Below are 19272 nucleotides of genomic sequence, written 5' to 3' on the forward strand. Positions count from 1 at the left end.
TCTGTAAAATTTGTAAAAACAAACGTTAAATGCAAAAAATTTAAATCTCGCCAAACCAGATCCGCTGTTTTATACATTTAAATCTAGAATTTTATATTAATAAAGTTTTGAACAAAAAAAAAAAAAAAAAAAAAAAAAAAAACATATAAAAAACACATGATAATGGCAGTATCGTATTGAATATTGCAATATGAGCGTAAATCCTCTTAGCAAATGTAGGGCAAAGTATAAAGAAAAAAAGTAGTATTATATTTAATAGATACCATGCATGCAATAAATAATGACATGCATTGAATTTTATTAAATGCACTCTAAAAACATAAATAAAATAGTCATAATAAATAGAAACAACGCACAGTGGACGATATTATAATAAAATCTCAGAGAACCAAGAATTATTCCTGATTCCAGTGTGTACAGGCGAAAATCAGGATGGACCTTTTGCTAGAAAAAAAAACTACCAACACATAACCCGAATAATCAACTTGATTTTGTTGGAAATCGGGACGAAAATCTTTAATATAACGAAAATCAGAACGTTACGCCTATAGGAGCTATACCCATACATCCTAAGAAAATCGTTTTCCTGTTTTTATGCGTTTTTTTTTAACATTCAAATCACTGTCAATTTAAAATTTGTTAAACGATTTCAACGATTTTGATTTGTTTGAAAGATACCACTCGACCCTTTCAAAAAAAAAAAAAAAAAAATACAGTAAAGAAAGTCTTAAATTCGGGCGGGGCCGACTTTATGATACCCTACACCACTTTGCTAATTTAGTAGAGCTCCACATAACAATTAAAAGTTTTTTTGGGGGAATTCAATCATACACGCTATGATTATATTATCACATCCCATTTGAGCAAATATTAGACGATATTAGACAATAAAAGGTAAATCGGACGAAGTTATATATGGGAGATGTATCCAAATCTGAACTGAACTCGATAAAATGTAGCAGAGGTATTTCTAAGCTGTATTTGATATACTTCCCCAAATATTGTTATTACAGAGTGCATATTACGGCTGCGGAGGACTAAAATAACAAATCGGACGAACAAAATATATTGCAGCTATAGCAATATCTGAGCCGATTTCGATCAAATTTGGCCTACTCATTTTCAGGACTAATTTTGTTGTATGTGCAAAATTCCATACTATTCGGGCTGATATTACACGTTTGGTGCACAATAAAAGGCAGATAGGACGAAGATATGTATGGAAGCTATATCTAAATTTTGACCAATTATCTCCAATTTCAATGGGGTTCGTCCTTGGGCCAAACAAATTATTTGTGCAAAATTTAATCTGGATCGAGTAATAAATGCGAACTGTACTTTGTTCACAAAAATACATGGATAGACGGACGGACATGCATAAATCGACTCAGAATATGATTCTATGCAGATCTTCAATCTCGTTTCTCGTTTCCTTTTGCCTGTTACAAACAAATGCACAAAGACATAATACCCTGACCACCTTGTGGTGTAGGGTATAAAAATAATTGTAATCCGGTGTTAAAAATTGAAGTTGTACTCATTTAACATTGAAAATCCAAGAAACTCGGATTGTATTCTATGTTTACCGCTATAAAATCAATTTTCGAAGTGACCCTGTGGGCTCCCACACACCAGAATTGGAAGATTATAGCAAGTGTGTATGAGAGGTCCGACGAATATATCAAATGCTGACAAATTTTATATATGGTCCATTTTATATATATAGAGAATTTACAAACAATTGCATACTTTTAGGCTCGTCAGAAAATTAAAAGAACCAAAATGTATGCCAGACCGGTAAAGAAGAGTCAAAAGTCGGTCGAGCTAGCTATATGATACCCTACACTACTACGCATGTTTAGAAGAGATGCCCGTAATAAACAAACATTTACATTGGGAATTTATACAGAGTAGATCATACGAAATAATTATTAGTTATATTTAGAAATCGAAGGAACTATTGTGTAGGAAGAATAACCTACCTGAATCTATTTCCACTAAATCTGACTGAGGCTTTTGTGCCTCTTGTGTCATATACCAATGCTATAGAACGACATAACTATGACATAAAATTGAAATCGGAAGAAGAAAAGAGACTCAAAAGAGCTAAAGAGTTGCTTCGCTTAGCCGAAAGTGGTGAACTGCCGAATTTGATTTTCTCCGATGAGAAAACATTCGTTGTCCAGCAATTTGTAAACAAACAATATGATCATGTTTACTTGCCAAAGAGGTCAGCTGAAAATGTGCACCTTCGGTTGGCCACCAGAACTCAAGCGCCGGCCATGATGATGGTGTGGGCCGCCATAACAGCCGATGGTCGGTCTCCGCTTTTATTAATCGATTGTGGCATCAGAATAAATGCCGAATATTATTGCGAAAGTATTCTGGAGGGTGTATTAAAGCCTTGGTCACGCAAACATTTTGGCCGCAGACCTTGGACATTCCAACAGGACTCAGCACGCGCCACCCAAGAATGCTTCATTTCTAGCGCACAATGGCCACGGATAACAATCCGTTGGACTATTGTCTCTGGAGTATTTTGGATTGCAAGGTTGGCACTAAAAAATACCAAAGTGTCGATCACCTCAAGCAAGCGCTTCGCCGAGAATGGGCCAAAATACCGCAGAACAACATTCGGGCAGCGTGTGACAGTTTCATTGGCCGTTTGAAGGCCATAATTCGTGACAAAGGTGAACAATTCGAACAAATCTAAACTTATTCTAACATTTAATGCTATTCCCGACATTTTTGCTTTCATTCAATAAAATTAAAAAATAAATGTAAAAATTACGTCGTTTGACTTTGTTGCAGTTCTTTTATCACACCCTGTGTACGCAACGCCACTATTTCGGGACAAGTCTGTAATTTGAAGATTTTTTATATTTATAGAACCCTTCGGCGATATGCTACTTTGGGTTAATTACTGCTGAATCCTCTTCAATATAAAAACGCATCGCCGTCGTTTCGACGCCAAACTTTCAAAAAATCAGCATAATTTATAATTGCGATTCAAATGTAAGTTTATTAAAAAACGTAATTAGCAAACAAACTAAAATAATCCCAGAGAAACTGAATTCAAAATATATCATAAAGGAATGCGTGTATTTGTTTTGAATCTAACCTCTTAGAAGTGCTTTTCTCTCTATTAGGACATATCATAACCTAGGTTTCCTCTTATTCTCCACACAAAGTTATTGGTCTGTAATTTGTCAGTTTACCTACCATTAAAATGGCCATTAGGGATTTTGGATGTATGTGTGAATCTTTGTATGTGTGATTTTGTACACATTCTCCACTAAAATTTCCCTTTTGTTGGGTGTAATTAGATTTCCATTAATATGTAATGTATTTTATACACTTGTATTTTTGTTTTTTGTTGTTATAATAATTTTTAATGTGTTTTTTTATTGATTTCGTTTATTATCGATAATTTTTATAATTTAATCGTTAATATTATTTACATGTCATAAACATTAAACTTAAACTAAAATCACTTGGAATTGGTTTGTTGTTGTTGTTTTATATTATATATTAATTTTTATTTTTTTACGTTTTCTGTATACATGTTTATATGTTGTTGTTTTTTTTTGTTTTAATTTGTTTTTCTTGTTGTCTTTTTGTAAAATACAATAAATTTGATTTTTATAGCTATTAAATATTATTTCCATACCATTTAAAGAATTTATTTTTAATATTTTTTCCTTGTTATATAATTTAAAGATATACGAGTATATACACAATTTGTTTCAGTATTTTTAAATTTTTTACAAAAATCATAATTGTTTTGTTGTTGGAGTTAAATATTTTAATACATATATATATCATAAAAAATTGATTTTTTACTTATTTTTTTCTTTCTTTCTTGTAATTTGAAAAGTAAATATATATTATTTATATATGTTTTATATATATATATATAGAATAGAGAAAGGTTTGTTTTATGTTTGATTTACCAAATAAACTAATATAATATACAGAAAGGTCTATGTATTTTTTTTTTGTTAAACAAAATAATTTAGTATCATCAAACAAATAATGAAAATAATAGATAGTTATGGGCAAATCTGCAAAACTGAAAATGGAGTACAACTCTGCACAAAGTTAGCCGGGAAAGATTTTACGTTTTTGGAAATGCTTGGGTATAGGTTTTGAACGGTGACAAGGAGAATGTATATAATTGAGTTATTCCTGCTAGGGCCATTGAGTTTTCCTTTGATCTAAGAAAAAATATTAACACCAAAATAGAAAAGACTTAAAGTCAAAAAGAAAATTGGATCTACAGTAAGCTTACTATCGAATAAAGTCGAAAGTAAGCTTGAGAGAACTTCGTATCCATTTTTCAGATGAAGACTTGGAGAACATTTTCTATTTGCGAAACTAAAAGACGATAACCAGGGATCTACAATGGCTTATCGTTAATAATAATCCTTTGATCTGTGACAAAATATTAACAGCAACATGGAAAAGGCCTAAAGTCAAAAAGAAAATTGGATCTATACTAGAGGCGATAGTAAGCTTGAGAGAATTTCGGCAAAGACATAGAGTATAAAGATGGGACAAGACAGACTCAAAATATTGTCACCAGGTGTACATACCTCTGTTGTTACGATATCTTAACAACATAATCACCAATGTTAAGTTTTTTTAACAGTAAATGCAATTTTCAATTAATTGAAAACGTCAATGGAATGCAATTTTTAGTCCAAAATTTTGGTTTACAGAGAATGTTATTCTCAAAATTGCTCTGTAAGTATGATTTTTATGCTAACATGTCACTGTTGTGAGCAGCGCCCCTATATATATTTCACATTAACTATTTTTCCATAATGCATTTTGTCCAGTCTTTACTATTTTAGGTCTTTGATTTCGGATCCATTTTTTAGATCAATGATTAGAGAACTTTTTTATTTGGGGAAGTGAAAACTTAGGCACAATAACCTGAGGTCTGCAATGGCTTATCATTAATTTTAGCCATATTTTCACAGGTTTCCTTCACTAAAAACTGGCCGAACTAATACTATTCGGCTGATTGGCATACCTCATGACACTGCACCCAACCGAATCACCTTTAAATTGACATTTTGGGTTCTCAATAAATTAAAATTCGTCTTAAGAAAAAATATCAATGACGTTTGCGTATTTTAGTGTTTCACAGGACCTGGCTGAAAATTGATACTTTGATATCTGGAGTTATCAATCAGTAGTACTAAAGAGGAACTAGTTCGTTATCTAGTTCCTTTCAGTTCAGTTGTTCAATTTCAGCTCAATTGTATTAATTTTAGCCTTCCGTTTTGTTCTGCTGATTTTTCGAAAGGGAACAAGTTCATTCACTTAGTTCCTTTTAATTCAGTTTTAAAATTTCAGATCAATCTTTTGTATCAATTTTAGCCTTGCGTTTTGTTCTGCTGATCTTTCGAAAGAGTTGAATATATCTCTGATTGTTCGATCTTTCTCGTCCCTTCCGTCAAGAGGAACTAGTTCGTTCATTTAGTTCCATACTTAATTTTAGTTCAGTTGTTCATTTCAGCTCAATCGTTCATTTTCATTCTGCCATTCCGTTTCGTTCTGTCTAACCTTTTACGACAGTCCTTCGTTCAAGTGCAAATATTCTACACATCGCGAAGGAGCTGAAAATTGTTCCGATTTTTCCATTTGCGAAATAGTTGCTTCGAACTAGTTCTTCCCCAATGACTTAATTCTATTGAAAGCCCTAGCACAAATTTGTCATGGATCTAAGGCAGAGAATGAGCTGCTGTTATTTTTAAGATCGTAGCTAAATTTAACAACCGATCGCTCTACAATTTCCCATTATGGATTCGAAGGGGTAGATGGATATCTCGTGCTGGTGAATTTTTAGGTTTCTGTCATATCGATCAAATAAAATAAATTTTTGGGATAATTTTAATTTCGTATGTTGGAGGTGGACGTTTCCAATCAGGCGGAATTAGTCCTAGTTAACACTTTTCTCAATATCAATTTCTTGATTAATGACTTGGTATGTGAGTTCTTCAATTAGTTCAGTTCAACTGGTTCAATTTTATGGTTCACTGAAAAGATCGACTAACCTAGTTGCCTTACTTAGTCCATTAGAACTTTGTTCCTTTACCATTTTCGCAATATTTCGTTTTGTTTCGGGATAATTTGAAGCTTTCCAAGAAGATCGGGTACGACGATTTCGATCAGAAATTACTAAACGCCGTTAAATATTTCGCCATAACAATTTCTTGAAAAATGATTTGGAACACGAGTTCTGCAATTAGTCCAATTCAACTAGTTCAATTGGATGATTCACTGAAAGGAATAACTGACGATCAAGAACATTTCTCAAACTTGTTTGGATCGTTTACAGCGAAATAAAATGGAAATGGATTTTAAGCGTCGTGAAAAGCAAAGCAACGAGATTTCATCGCAGGACTAAAGTATCAAGGCCTATTTCTTACGTATATTGCCAAATATACTTGAAGAATGCCGTAAGATCTTACCGTTTCCTTATGTAGGTTAACTGGAAACTGATCTTAGAGAATGAACTAGTTCAGTGAAATTAAATAAACATACGTTCATTGGCAAAAACAAAAATGTATTTCAAAATCGTAATGGATATTTAAGAAATCGGTAATCCCTACTATTTATTTAGTTAATCTGTCCGACGAACTAGAAACTAATCTAAAAGAACGAACTAGTTCAGTAAAATGAGTTCAACTACAAAGAGAACGATTTTCTTGCTGGACTAGAATATCAATTACTATTTTCTGGTCTATTGACAAATACCAAAATTCATTTCAAAATTGTACTGAATTTTTAAAAAACTTGTGTTAACTCCCACTTTCTTTTGGAGAACTGGTTATATAATAAATTAGAATACATTTTCCCTATACAATATTATAATGTTCTGAGGTCAAGGTTTTTGCGCTCATATTAATTTTGCCTCGCAAAGGTAATTCCAATTCCTTCGTTTAAACAGTTGAACTGGTGAACTAAAGGAACTAGTTCAATTATATAAACGGAACAAAAATGCAAAAAACTTCTAGAATATTCCTGTAAAAAAATATTTCAATAAGAACGGAGCTCCTGATTAATACGAAGTCTAACTTCGCATTCTAATAAATTTCACGAGAATAAATTTCAATTATTTTGTTACATTCCCTTATTTCAAACGATGGAACTAGTGAACTAATAGAACTAGTTCCATGGTGAAAAAAGATAGAACTAAAATGACAAAAATTACCACGATATTTAACAATGTCATTTCGGATGGCGATGCAAACTCGAAGAACTATATCTTCTCCTGGTAAATAGAGGATCCCCATTAAAAGAATTTCGATAAACCAATTTAAAAAAAGGTCGGGTTGTCATTATAAACCCTAACTTCCCATATTCATAAATTCCACCAGAATCATTCAATCAAGTATTAAAAACTTGCTTCAATATATTACATTTTGTTACGTTCCCTTACTTCAATCGATTGAACTGATAAACTATGGGAACTAGTTGCATGATAAAAAATACCTCTAATACTTGAAACTAGTAGAATATTCGACAATGTAATTTTGGATGTTGATATAAACCACAAAACCTTTTTCTTCTCCTGGTAAGTGGCTGATCGTCATTGATAGAGTGATACTTCAAGTGATTGAACCTATGAACTTAGGGAACCAGTTCCATGACAAGAACTGAACGAAAATAAATGAACTAAAATGCCAAAACTATTCGAACATTTTACAAATTTCTTTTCGAATAATGAAGGAAACCAAAAGACCCAAGCAAATTACGCACCTATAGTGGAAGAATTCCAAATAAAATATTTTTATACAGAATAAAAGACCGGGATTTTTGTGACGATGATCCAAGGAAATCCTTTTCAATTAAATGTTCTCTTTCTATTTTTTTGCTCGCTCTCTGGAAAAAATTAATTTTGCTCTGAAAAAATCATTAGGAAAACTCAGTTTTGTAGACAATAAAAAATACTACATCCTGGAAGAGAATTTTCAAGGTTCCTTTGAATTAAAAAAAAAAAATTAACTAATATTCATAGTCTTCTTATAACCAAAGCTAACTGGTGTGACTGTGTCTTTAAAATTCAAGTTTTTGTTTTAACTTTCCCAGTGAGAAAAGTAAACTGAATTTAAACAAAGATTTTCCTAACTAAATTGCAAGTTTTGTTTTTTTTTTTTTTTTTTTTCTTATAAAGATATTTCTAATATTAAAACTTTTTCCCATTTCTAATGCCACTCAATTAATGTAAAAACGCTGTCATTTCAATGGTCTCAAAGCGGCCCGCATTGCCCTCCCGTTTCATGCTATTCAACCAATTGTATTTCTCAGACCTTGAACCGGTGGCCGCGTTCGCGGCATGTTCATGGCATTTTTTCAATGAATATCAGTGATACTGATGCCGGAGACTGCCGGTGTTGATGTTGTTGTTATTGTTATTATGCAGAGTTGTAATTTTGTGCAGAGTTGCCACACTACTATTATTGTTATTATTTATGTGATTATGCTGCTGCTGTTGTGAGTTACCATTCAAAGAACTAAAGGTTGATCTACGTCCAGTAGTGTTACAACTACCATTGCGTAGTGGCAAGGCCGGCGGCGGTGGTGTGGGCGGTATCGGGGATTCTGATGTAGGACTAGCATCATTATTGTGATCCACTGGCAAGGAATAATGCGAATTGTTGTGCAAATAATCACCATCCTCATCATCGAGGGCATTGCTGCCATTGTGAGAATATTGTTGGGGATATTTCAGCGAGTTGTTGTGATTGAAATGATCCTGGGTCAGACGGATATGACGATCGGTTGTATTGAACTTTGGTGTAACATAGGCCACACCATTGGCGGTTATGGGCTGCGAATAGATGTGATTTTGTGTCAGAGAACTTTCTTGTTGCCAATTTGCCGTTTGTCCGTGTCTTGGCAATGAGGTGATTGTGGAATTTTTATTATTGGCCAACTTGCGCATATCCTGTTGCGATTGGTAGTTGTACGGCCGCGGTGTGTTATTGGTCATAAAGGGTATTTGATTTAGCTGATTGACAAAGGAGTTTTGATTATCGGGTAGAGGACCACAACCATTGTACATGGATGTACCATTGGGCACCTTCAGTTGTTGTAGGGTGTTACAGTTGCTGACGGTGCCATTTGTGGCCGATCCCCGACCTCTTTGTTGAGGTGGGGGTGGTGCTTCTAGCTATAGTTCGGTAACGGGTATTGGTCGGGATCCCATATATTGCAAGGCATGTTGGCCACCATATCCACTTGTGGTAGTGGAATAGGGTGCAGAGCTGCTCATGGCACAGGGTATTTGTGGATGGCGATTCATGTAGTCTTCTTCGGAGAAAGTCTTTTGATATTCTCGTTCTTTGCGACCCAGCGCAGAGTTGCCCCAACCCCCCTTGAGCACCTCACGTATTCGACGGCGACAGGAATATATAATCAAAGCCAAGGCGGTAATAGCCGCAGCTGTGACTACCAGTAGAATACTTATCAAAGCCTGTTGATTGGGACTGCTGTGGCTGCAACCCAGCAAGGGCGGACTCAAGGTGTTCAACGGCTCTCCCTTGACATTGGGAGGGGCAGCACATACCACACCCTGTATCTGTTCATTGGTATTGTTTTTGTTGATAATCAAGGTGCGCAGCCACAGTAAACGGCAATCACATATCAAAGGGTTATCGGAAAGATCTAAAGTTGTCAGATCTGCCCAAGGAAATAGGCCCTCATTTAAGGTGGTAATTTGATTCTCTTTCAAAATGATATGTTTCAGATGTGGCAACCCACTAAAGGCATTCTCCTCGATTTCGGCCAATAACTTGTTTGCCGACAAATTCAAATACTCCAAATTGGTGTTGCTCGAAAAGGCACCATTTTCCACCTTCTGCAACTTTTGGGCTCCGGAAATCTGCAAACGTTTGAGATTTTTCAATCCGGCCAAAGCGTTTGTGGGTATTGACTCAAAATCATTTTGTCCCAAAGCCAATTCCTCCAGCCTTTCCAAATGTGACAATGCACTTTGGGGTATAAATTCCAAACGATTATCGGAGAGATCCAGAAAACGAACACCCTCCAAACCCTTCATGGCCTCCAGTGAGAGGTTGTGTAGACCAGCTCCCTTCAAATCCAAACGGGTTAAACCCTTCAAATCCTCAAAGGCCCTATTGGGTATGGACATAAATGAATTGGTGCCCAAATACAGCTCGGCTAACATTGGCATGGCCTGGAAACTTTCTGGTGCCGGCACTGATGTTAACGTATTGTCATCCAAGTATAGCACCTTTAAATTCTTCAGGCCATCAAAGGCATGGGCAGCAATGCGACTTATGCGGTTTTGGCCCAAATTCAATTCCTCCACCTTGAGCAGCGGTGCAAATGTGTAATCCTCCAATTCGGCCAAGAGATTGCCCCTTATATTCAAAATGGTCACCGCCGACAAGCCCATTAACGTTTTGTTGTTGATCTGGCCAATCTTATTGTGGTTCAAATGCAATTCCTGCAATTTGCGTTGGAAGGCAAATGTCCTCTGGGGTATGGTCACCAAATCGTTGTAGGATAAGTCGAGGAACGTCAGCTCGGCATAGAATTGAATGCTCGAATCGATGGTTTTGATTTTATTGTTTTTGATTACCAGCCGTTGGATGGACGGATTCAGGGCAATGGGTAGCACATCGAGAGTGCCTTCGCCGCATTTGACCACCAGAGTATCGTCGTCACATTGGCAGCCATTGGGACAATTTGCCAGGCCATTAACGGGAACCGCAAGTAAACACAGCGACAATGCCAGCAAAGCCAATATTAGCCATTGTCGGGAACAATGCAAGGGACCGAACAGTGAAGTGCATTCTTTTGGGCTTTTATGGGTGTTGTTGTTGCTGCTGTTGTGGCCATGTTGTTGTCGTTTACAGGATTGTGTTGGCAGTAGACAACCCACAAGTGCTGTTGCTGTCATTTGCTTATGACACAATTCTTCTTCTTCTTCTTTTGTTTGTCGATGACGGCTGTGGGAGTTGATATCTGTGGCATGGCATGTTTCGACATCTTCCACCTTCTCCAACACCAATCCGGGCGTAAAGCTCTCCTGCAAACGTTGATAACATTCAAAATTTACACCCATTGTGGTTGTGGCGGTTGTATCTATTTGGTTTATATTATTGGTTTGTTGTTCGGCTTGTCCCTTCGTTTCCGCTTTTCTTTTCGTTGTTTTTCTCATTTTGTGTAAGCAATTTGGGTTTTCCCTATTTTGTTGTTGCTATTTCTTTTTCTTTTTGTAAAAAACTTTTGTTTTCCTATTCAGTAGGTGTTTGCGGTTTATCCTCCACAGAAAAAAATATATTGTTGTTTTGAAGTTTTCTTTTTTTTTTTTTTTGTTCTCTCTTCGGGGGTATCCTCCTTTTTTTTAATAAATTCTTTGCAATTTCTTGGCGTGTTTGTTACGTTTGTTGCTGTTGTTGTTGTTGATTTGAACCATTTGTTGCCAATAAATTGTATATTCACCACACGTCATTAGTATCCGTTTTTAATAAACTGCAAAGAAAGAAGAAAAGAAAAAACCAATTCAGCAATGAAATATAAGCCATAAATCAAAATGAATTTTTTTATTGAGAATGTAAAACAAATTTTTATATATTTTGCAGATTTATGAATATTTAATGGGGAAATTTATTGGATTTCGATTTTTAATTAAGTTTTTCTTGAGGTGTTAGGAAAAAAATGTTGAAATATGACAGGGAAGTTTGTCGGTTTCATGGAATTATTGTAATTGGAATTTTTATTAAATTTGAAAGTGAAAAACAAAATATTAATGAGAAGAGAGCCATTCCCAAGCGTTTGGGATTTGTATAACAAATTGTTGCTGGTTTATTTCATATACATCGATTCAGAATTCAAAGACTAAAGACAAATACCGCGAATGGGGAAAAATTGTCACATAGGTATAAAATGTTCGTATACCCTCTGCCATATTATGGCATTTAGTTTGTCATTCGGTTTGTAACTCCCTGAAATATGCATTTTTGACTCTAGGAAGTATATATATTCTTGATCAGCATAAGATTTTAGGTCGATTTAGCCAAGTCCTTGGCCTACCTAAGGAAATTTTTGATTTTGAATTAAATTTTATTCATATAGGTCTACAAATTGGTAGAGCTCGATATAACTGTAACGGCAGAGTTAAGATGTTCTATTCTGGGTGTTCTAGTCAAAATTTTCAAATTAATTAGCTGGAAATTTGGAGTTTATAAGCATGTAAGCCTGGAACTGCCAATATAGGTCCAAGTTTCGGTATAGTTGTCAAATAAGCGTAGCTCCACATATTGGGTTTTTTGATGACTTGTGTCCCACTTTCTTCGGAATTGTTTCATATTAGATAATTGGAGTTCTTTATAGGTACTATAGGTACTACTCCTATTCAGGGCCACGTCTTCGTATAGCCCCCATATAAGGGTATCTCCCAATATTTGATATTTTGATATTCACAGTAGGTACTATCTTTTCCGATAGAAAAAATATCAATATAGGCCACTATATAAATGTACCTACCGACATTCGATATTTTGACAATTTATGGCACATTTTTCGACGCATTTTTTTTTAAATAGGTTATGAGGATTTTGTAATGGGTAACACATTCTATGACAGGAAACTATAATATACTATACTATACTTGGTAAAGGGTAAAGGAATAGAGCTAAAATCCTAAAAATTTATATTGGGGCCTCTGTTGGTATCTATAATTGAGATATGGGGGTAATTTTGGATATGTGTATTATATTCGTACGAAAATTACTACATAATACCAAATTTGGTATAGGGTCAAGGAATTGATTTGAAATCCTGAAATCCTTGGTGTTTGTGCCTAAGAAATGGAGGTAGTTTTGGAAACGTGTACTATAATTGTTCGAAAAGTACTAAGTGGTAATAAATTGGGTATTAGGTAAAAAGAAAAAGGTGAAATCCTGAGATTTAATATTGAGGTCTCCGTTGGTATTTAAAATTGAAATATGGAGGTGGTTTTGGAAATGTGTACTATAATTGTTCGAAAAGTACTAAGTGGTACTAAATTTGGTATTAGGTAAATGGATAGTGCTAGAATTCCGAAATTTAATTTTGAGTGCTCTGATGGCATCACGAATTGAGATTGGAAATGTGTACTATAATCGTACGAAAAGTACTAAATAGAACCTAATTTGGTATTGGGTGAAGAAATGGAGCTGAATTTCTGTTGACGTCTGTGAGAAAAGTTGCTGGTTTTTGGATATGCGGATTACAATGATAATCGGATAAATGGTACTAAGTTTGATAATGAGCTGAAATCTTGAATTGCAATGCAATGTTATTATTGTATTTGAGGTTGAGAATTGGACATTGTTTTGAAAATACATACGAAAAGTGCAAAATGCCAAAATGAAATTCTGACATTTGATATTGAGTTCACTGTTGGTTTCTAGAGTTTACATATAGAGACATTGAAATACTTTTGGATAAAGAATTGGCTGGGAGTCCATTATGCAATGGATTTACTAATATCCTCCTCAGTCGTTATGAAAGGAAAAAAATCCTGTTATTCTTTCCGACAAAGAAAAACTTTAATAATATATTAAAACCTTAAAGGTTTGAAAATTTAGTACGATATATGCAGTTTTGGTTAAAAAAGACCGAATATGAACTGTTAGAAGGAATCTAAAATTTTTAGGTTGACGAAATAACGGGCACTTATTATTTAATATTTTAACAACGTCTATGCCAGAAGTTACTTTAGATTCATATTGAAAAATCCACCACTACTGTCCTCAAAAAATGTTCGGCTAAACGGAATAAAGTATTAAAAATCTGCAGCCTAAAAATCGTATTAAAAATATTATTTAAACATATAAAAAAGCTGTAAGGTCAGCCGGGCCGAACTTTGAATACCCTCCAACAATAAAATCCGCTGAAAATACTGCTAAAACTTCAAAAATACCGAATGTAGCTGTTACATTAGGGTCCATACGACGATACATTCTTGGACCTGCATAGGTAACTTTTGTCATAAGCCATTACAATATTCAAATGCGAAACTTAAAAACATCAATGAATAATGTAGCTAAAATCATCACAATACCGAATATCGGGAGGTACCATTATATTGGGGCTATACGAAGACGTTGACCTGCACAGACAATTTTCTGTCTTAGGCTGTACTATACATTTCGAATTTCAAACAACAAATTTGAAACATTTCCGGTGAATAATGTCGCCAAAATCATCAAAATACCGAATATCGGGAGGTACCGTTATATGGAGACGAAGACGTGGACCTGCACAGACAATTTTCGGTCTTAGGCTGTAGTATCCATTACAAACTTCAAATACCAAATTTTATACAATTCCGGTGAATAATGTCGTTAAAATCATTTAAATACCGAATATCGGGAGGTACCGTTATATGGCGGCAATACCAAAACGTGAACCTACAAGGCCCCATTTTCAATACCAAAAGTCCTGCAGACATAATATACATTTGAGTAAAATTGTTATCAATCTACTTTATTTCGTTCGGAAACTAGAGTGATTTCCACAGACGGACTGACGTGTGGACATCTGTAAAATCGACATAGAATTTTATGCAGATCAAGAATATATATACTTTGTTGGATCTAAAATCTATATTTCGAGGTGTTACAAACGGAATGACAAAGTTAATATAAATGATATAAAAATGATATTTTGTTAAATATTTCTTAAAAAAATATTGACGATTTATACCAAGCGTATCCAAATATTTTTTAAAAATCCAGGGTTTGAATCCTTTTTTACCCAGAAGTAGCTTGCAAATATATTCTTAATGATCAATGATTCCCACCCCGGACGTTACTGAAAAATTATGTGATGACATCCCTAAAGAATATTAAAAAAATCATATTTGGTCAGAAAACGCCTGAGGAAATATTTTTAAAAGAAAATTTTATCACCCGGCCTAAGTTTGACCAATGTAATAAATCATGGGCTAATGCGGGAATCTCATTCACATAATACGATATTCATGTATTTCGCAAAATTTTAGTTTTTAAATATTTTATCACCATTGACGACCTAATTATACACGCAAAAACGGACCAAATAAAGGAGGCAAGACAAGAAAAGATATATAAAGCTGTTACTTACATCCCGGGATTCTCAGAAAGACTTGGTAAATCAAACATCTACAATAAGGACCACTATCAATTAGCGTTTAAATCTCGTAATAATGTCGACAGTCTGTTTAGTAAAACAAAATCTAAAATTAAGAATGAGGACAAGTGCAATGTAGTTTATAGGATAACATGTAATGGGGACGACGCTGACGTATGCCAAAAGTCATATGTCGGTACGACAAAGACGAAATTAAAAACAAGACTTTCCGGACATAAATCGGATCAAAAAAGTGACAAGCCTCTCGAACAGAAGACTGCTTTAGCTGCCCATTGCACATTGACAGGACATAAACCCGACCTTAAAACCGTCGACATATTAGCACAAGAAAATAATTACAAAAGACGATTTACATTGGAAATGTTACATATTATAAGTTTACCAAATGACAAACGAATTAATTATAAAACCGATACAGACCATTGTGCTCACATTTACAGAAGCCTAGTTCATAAACACCGACGAAACAAAACTTAGTTTGATAGTGACATTTAAACTCAATAGACGAGCTTTTTACTTTAAAAATGTATGTTATTTATTGTGTTACATATTGTTAAAATCAGTTTGTAATTTGTGTTTTTTGTAAAACAGATCCCTGAAGATGATTTCCGGAGGAAATCGAAATATTGGATGAATAAAAAAGGAAAAATTCAAAAATAAAAACATAGTTTTTTAATGACCTTAAGCCAAGCAATTAACCAAATAAGTAAAATAACAGGTCAACAATATACAACAACAACATTTTATCTTTTCCATAGCATTTTTTATTATTGATTCCAATAAAATTATTTTCATGTATTTTCTGCGCCCAAACTAAAACTGCTCAAATGCCAAACTTTTGTTTTTCATTAATATTCAATTTTTTCTCTTTAAATCCATTGATTTTTATTGATTTAAAAATATTGAAAGACACTAAAAAAATACTAAAAACAAATCATTGACATTCCTCCCACAACATTTGAGAAAATCATTGATCTCAATGTTCATTGTTGCGGAGCAACGATAACCTAGAAAAGAAATGGAAAATTTGCTAAAGACTTCTGTATTTTTATTTTGCTTTGTTGTTCCTTTTTTCTTTGCTCTGTTCGAACTGTTATATCAACAATATGCTACACAGTTTTAGTTTCTTACACTTGGTCTTTGTAAGTAGTTTTGCCTTCTTTTTTTGCCATTGTTTTAATTTTAGTTTAAGAGAGCACTCTTTAAAGACCTCCGCCTTAAATTTGGGGAGGTGGCAGATTAAATCTCAGGCGACAGTGTTTAAGATTGATTAGGCAACAGAAGAGACATGGATAGGTTCCGAATTGGTGGCAATCTGCATATAAGGGTTTACTTCATATGAAGTACTTCTTATGCCTAATTTAGAATAATTAATTTTCTCAAAGATAAATATAGAAAATTATGCTGTCAATAATATGCCAAAGAGATATTCTCAATCTCCTTGAGATCTCCAAATTAATTATAATGTATAATTTAAATCCCAAGCCACAATTATGCCCACTGTCCCCTAGTCCAATTGTCAAACGTTTTCAGTTGTTGTTTATGCTGCAACTCGCCCAACCAAAAAGACTCCACCAAATCCCCCCAGTAGGAAAAGAAAATTCAAGGGATTTTCCTTAAGAATACCGCCACCACCACCAACATCATCACCGCCATATAAATTTACAATGTCTGACATTTGCACATTTGTGTCGCTAATGTTTGGTGTTGTCTTTGTCATTGTTGCTGACGCTAATGTTACCATTGTCTTTATGGATGTTGTTCTTATAGTTGTTCTTTTAGTGTTTTTTTTTCTTCGTTTGTGTGATGCGATTACAGCATCTCGTATTGCCCTGTCCCACTCCCATTTAATTCCAAGTGCCACAAAAGATAGTTTATTTACCAAAGTTATATGGAATTTGGCGCCAAGGGTTAGCCTTCACAAACAGCAAACAAACAAGGACATTTGCAGCAACAAAAACACTACAACATCCTAGAGAAAAAAGGAGAGAATCGCGTGTAGAAACAAAAAAACGTCTAATATATGGACCAAACAAAAACAATGCTTTACCAACTGCCACGATATATTTTCGTTTCTGACATTTAATGCCAGAACAGGGCAAAAAACAACAACAGGAATCTAACATAGAACCCAAGCCAGTAAGCGGTATGGAAAAGAAATATATCCGCCATCAAACATAAATTTTAGTCTTTAACACAGTGTGGAAGTATTTCCTTTATATAACACCCCAAAAAAGGCCAATGACATTTGTCGGTTGGGAAAAGTGAATGAATTTCTGTTTGTTTCCTGTTGGTGTTTTCTGCTTTTTGGGAAGAAAAAGCAGGGAATTTTGTTGCCTACTTTTGGGAGCAACATATCGAGCAGTTTTGGCGTTAAGCACACAGGATGGTATGGCAATGATTGAAAATGTTTACTAATTATCATTATATCCACAAGGTGGTCAGGGTATTATGTCTTTGTGCATTTGTTTGTAACAGTCAAAAGGATGATCTGCATAGAATCACATTCTGAGTCGGGATATGCACGTCCATCCGTCTGTCTGTCCATTTATTTTTGCAAACAAAGTACACTTCGCATTTATTGCCATATCAAGATGAAATTTTGCACAAATCATTTGTTTGGCCCAAGGACGAACGAACGAGATAATCGGTCAAAATTAAGATATAGCTCCCATATATATCTTCGTCCGATTTGCTTTTTATTGTGCACCAAACGTGCAATATCAGCAATAGTATGAAATTTTGCACATACAACCAAATTAGGCCTGAAAAGAATTATGCCAATTTTTTTCGAGATCGGTTCAGATTTGGATATAGCTACCATATAAAATTTCGACCGATTTACCTTTTATTTTGCTCCAAACGTCTAATATTTGTCCAAATGGGATGGAATTTGGCACTTACGACCGAACAGAGTCTAGAAGCTAGTATGTCAAATTTGGTGAAGATCGGTTCAGATATAGCTATAGCTCCCATATATACTGTTCATCCGATTTGTTATATTTGTTACCCACAGCCGTAATATGCACTCCGTAACAAGAATATTCAGGGAAATATATGAAATACAGCTCAGAAATATCTTTGCCAAATTTTATTGAAATCGGTTCCCATTTGGATATAGCTCTCATATATATCTTTGTCCGATTTCAAATTAATTGTTCTCCAAATGGGCAATACAAGTCCGAATTTAAAAGATACCAATGCTTCGGCATATTTAGTCCTTTGAACTTTAAATTATAATTATAGCGTGTATGTTGAATTCTCCCATTAAAACGTTTAATTGTTATGCGGAGCTCTACTAAATTAGCAAAGTGGTGTAGGGTATAGTAAAGTCGGCCCCGCCGGACTTTAAGACTTTCTCTACTGGTTTTCGTAGAAAACATTGACATTGACGTTGATAAATGGAATGATCAACTTAATATACCCTCCATCGTATAATGGATTTCAATTTTTAGTAAAGAAGTCCTAGTAAAATATTCTGAAAAAGCCCTGACATCGAAAATGCACCATGTCCTGTGAGGAGGTCCTTGACCAGTTTTTTTTTTAATTTCACGATGTTGTGTCCAGAATGACCTGGCAAAAAAATCTTCCAATTTTTTCCAATATGACCTTGAAAAGTATTCACGAAAGACATTGTAAAAATACTGTCCACATTTCCACCACATCTTGTGAGAAGGTCCTTGAGCAGATTTTTTTTTTAATTTCACGATGCTGTGTCCAGGATGACCTTTAAAAATATTATTTCCAAACCCCACGATTTGTTGTGCCGATTTTTGATCAGAAATACACTGTAAAACTAGTCTTAAAAAGAAGAAGGGGAGACTTGAAAAATATAAAAATCACAATTCCTCACTCAGAGGTTTTTGAAAAACATTTGCCAAAAATTCAATAAAAAACACTTCTTTTCGTCCAGGAAGTCCTTTTAAAATGATCTGGCAAAAAATCTTCCAATTTTTTCCAATATGAAATATTGTCCATATTTCTACCATATCTTGTGAGGAGGTCCTTGAACATTTTTTTTAATTTCACGCTGTTGTGTCCCTGATGAGTTGTGCCGATTTTTGATCAGAAATACACTGTAAAACTAGTCTTAAAAAGAAGAAGGGGAGA

The 19272-nt window shown here is 34.5% G+C and overlaps 1 protein-coding gene across 1 annotated transcript in view; it reads right to left on the minus strand.

Annotated features, from left to right (window-relative positions):
- Window positions 1-3517: 3517 nt before the first annotated feature.
- Window positions 3518-19272, minus strand: part of LOC101895654 (uncharacterized) — a 300444-nt gene continuing 284689 nt past the window's right edge. Inside the window, 1 exon segment of the mRNA XM_059129222.1 lies at window positions 3518-11517. Within this exon segment, the coding sequence (XP_058985205.1) occupies window positions 8378-11203 (2826 nt within the window). The 5' untranslated portion in view covers window positions 11204-11517 and the 3' untranslated portion in view covers window positions 3518-8377.

The sequence above is a fragment of the Musca domestica genome, unplaced genomic scaffold (assembly GCF_030504385.1).
Source record: "Musca domestica strain aabys unplaced genomic scaffold, Musca_domestica.polishedcontigs.V.1.1 6, whole genome shotgun sequence".
NCBI lineage: Eukaryota > Metazoa > Arthropoda > Insecta > Diptera > Muscidae > Musca > Musca domestica.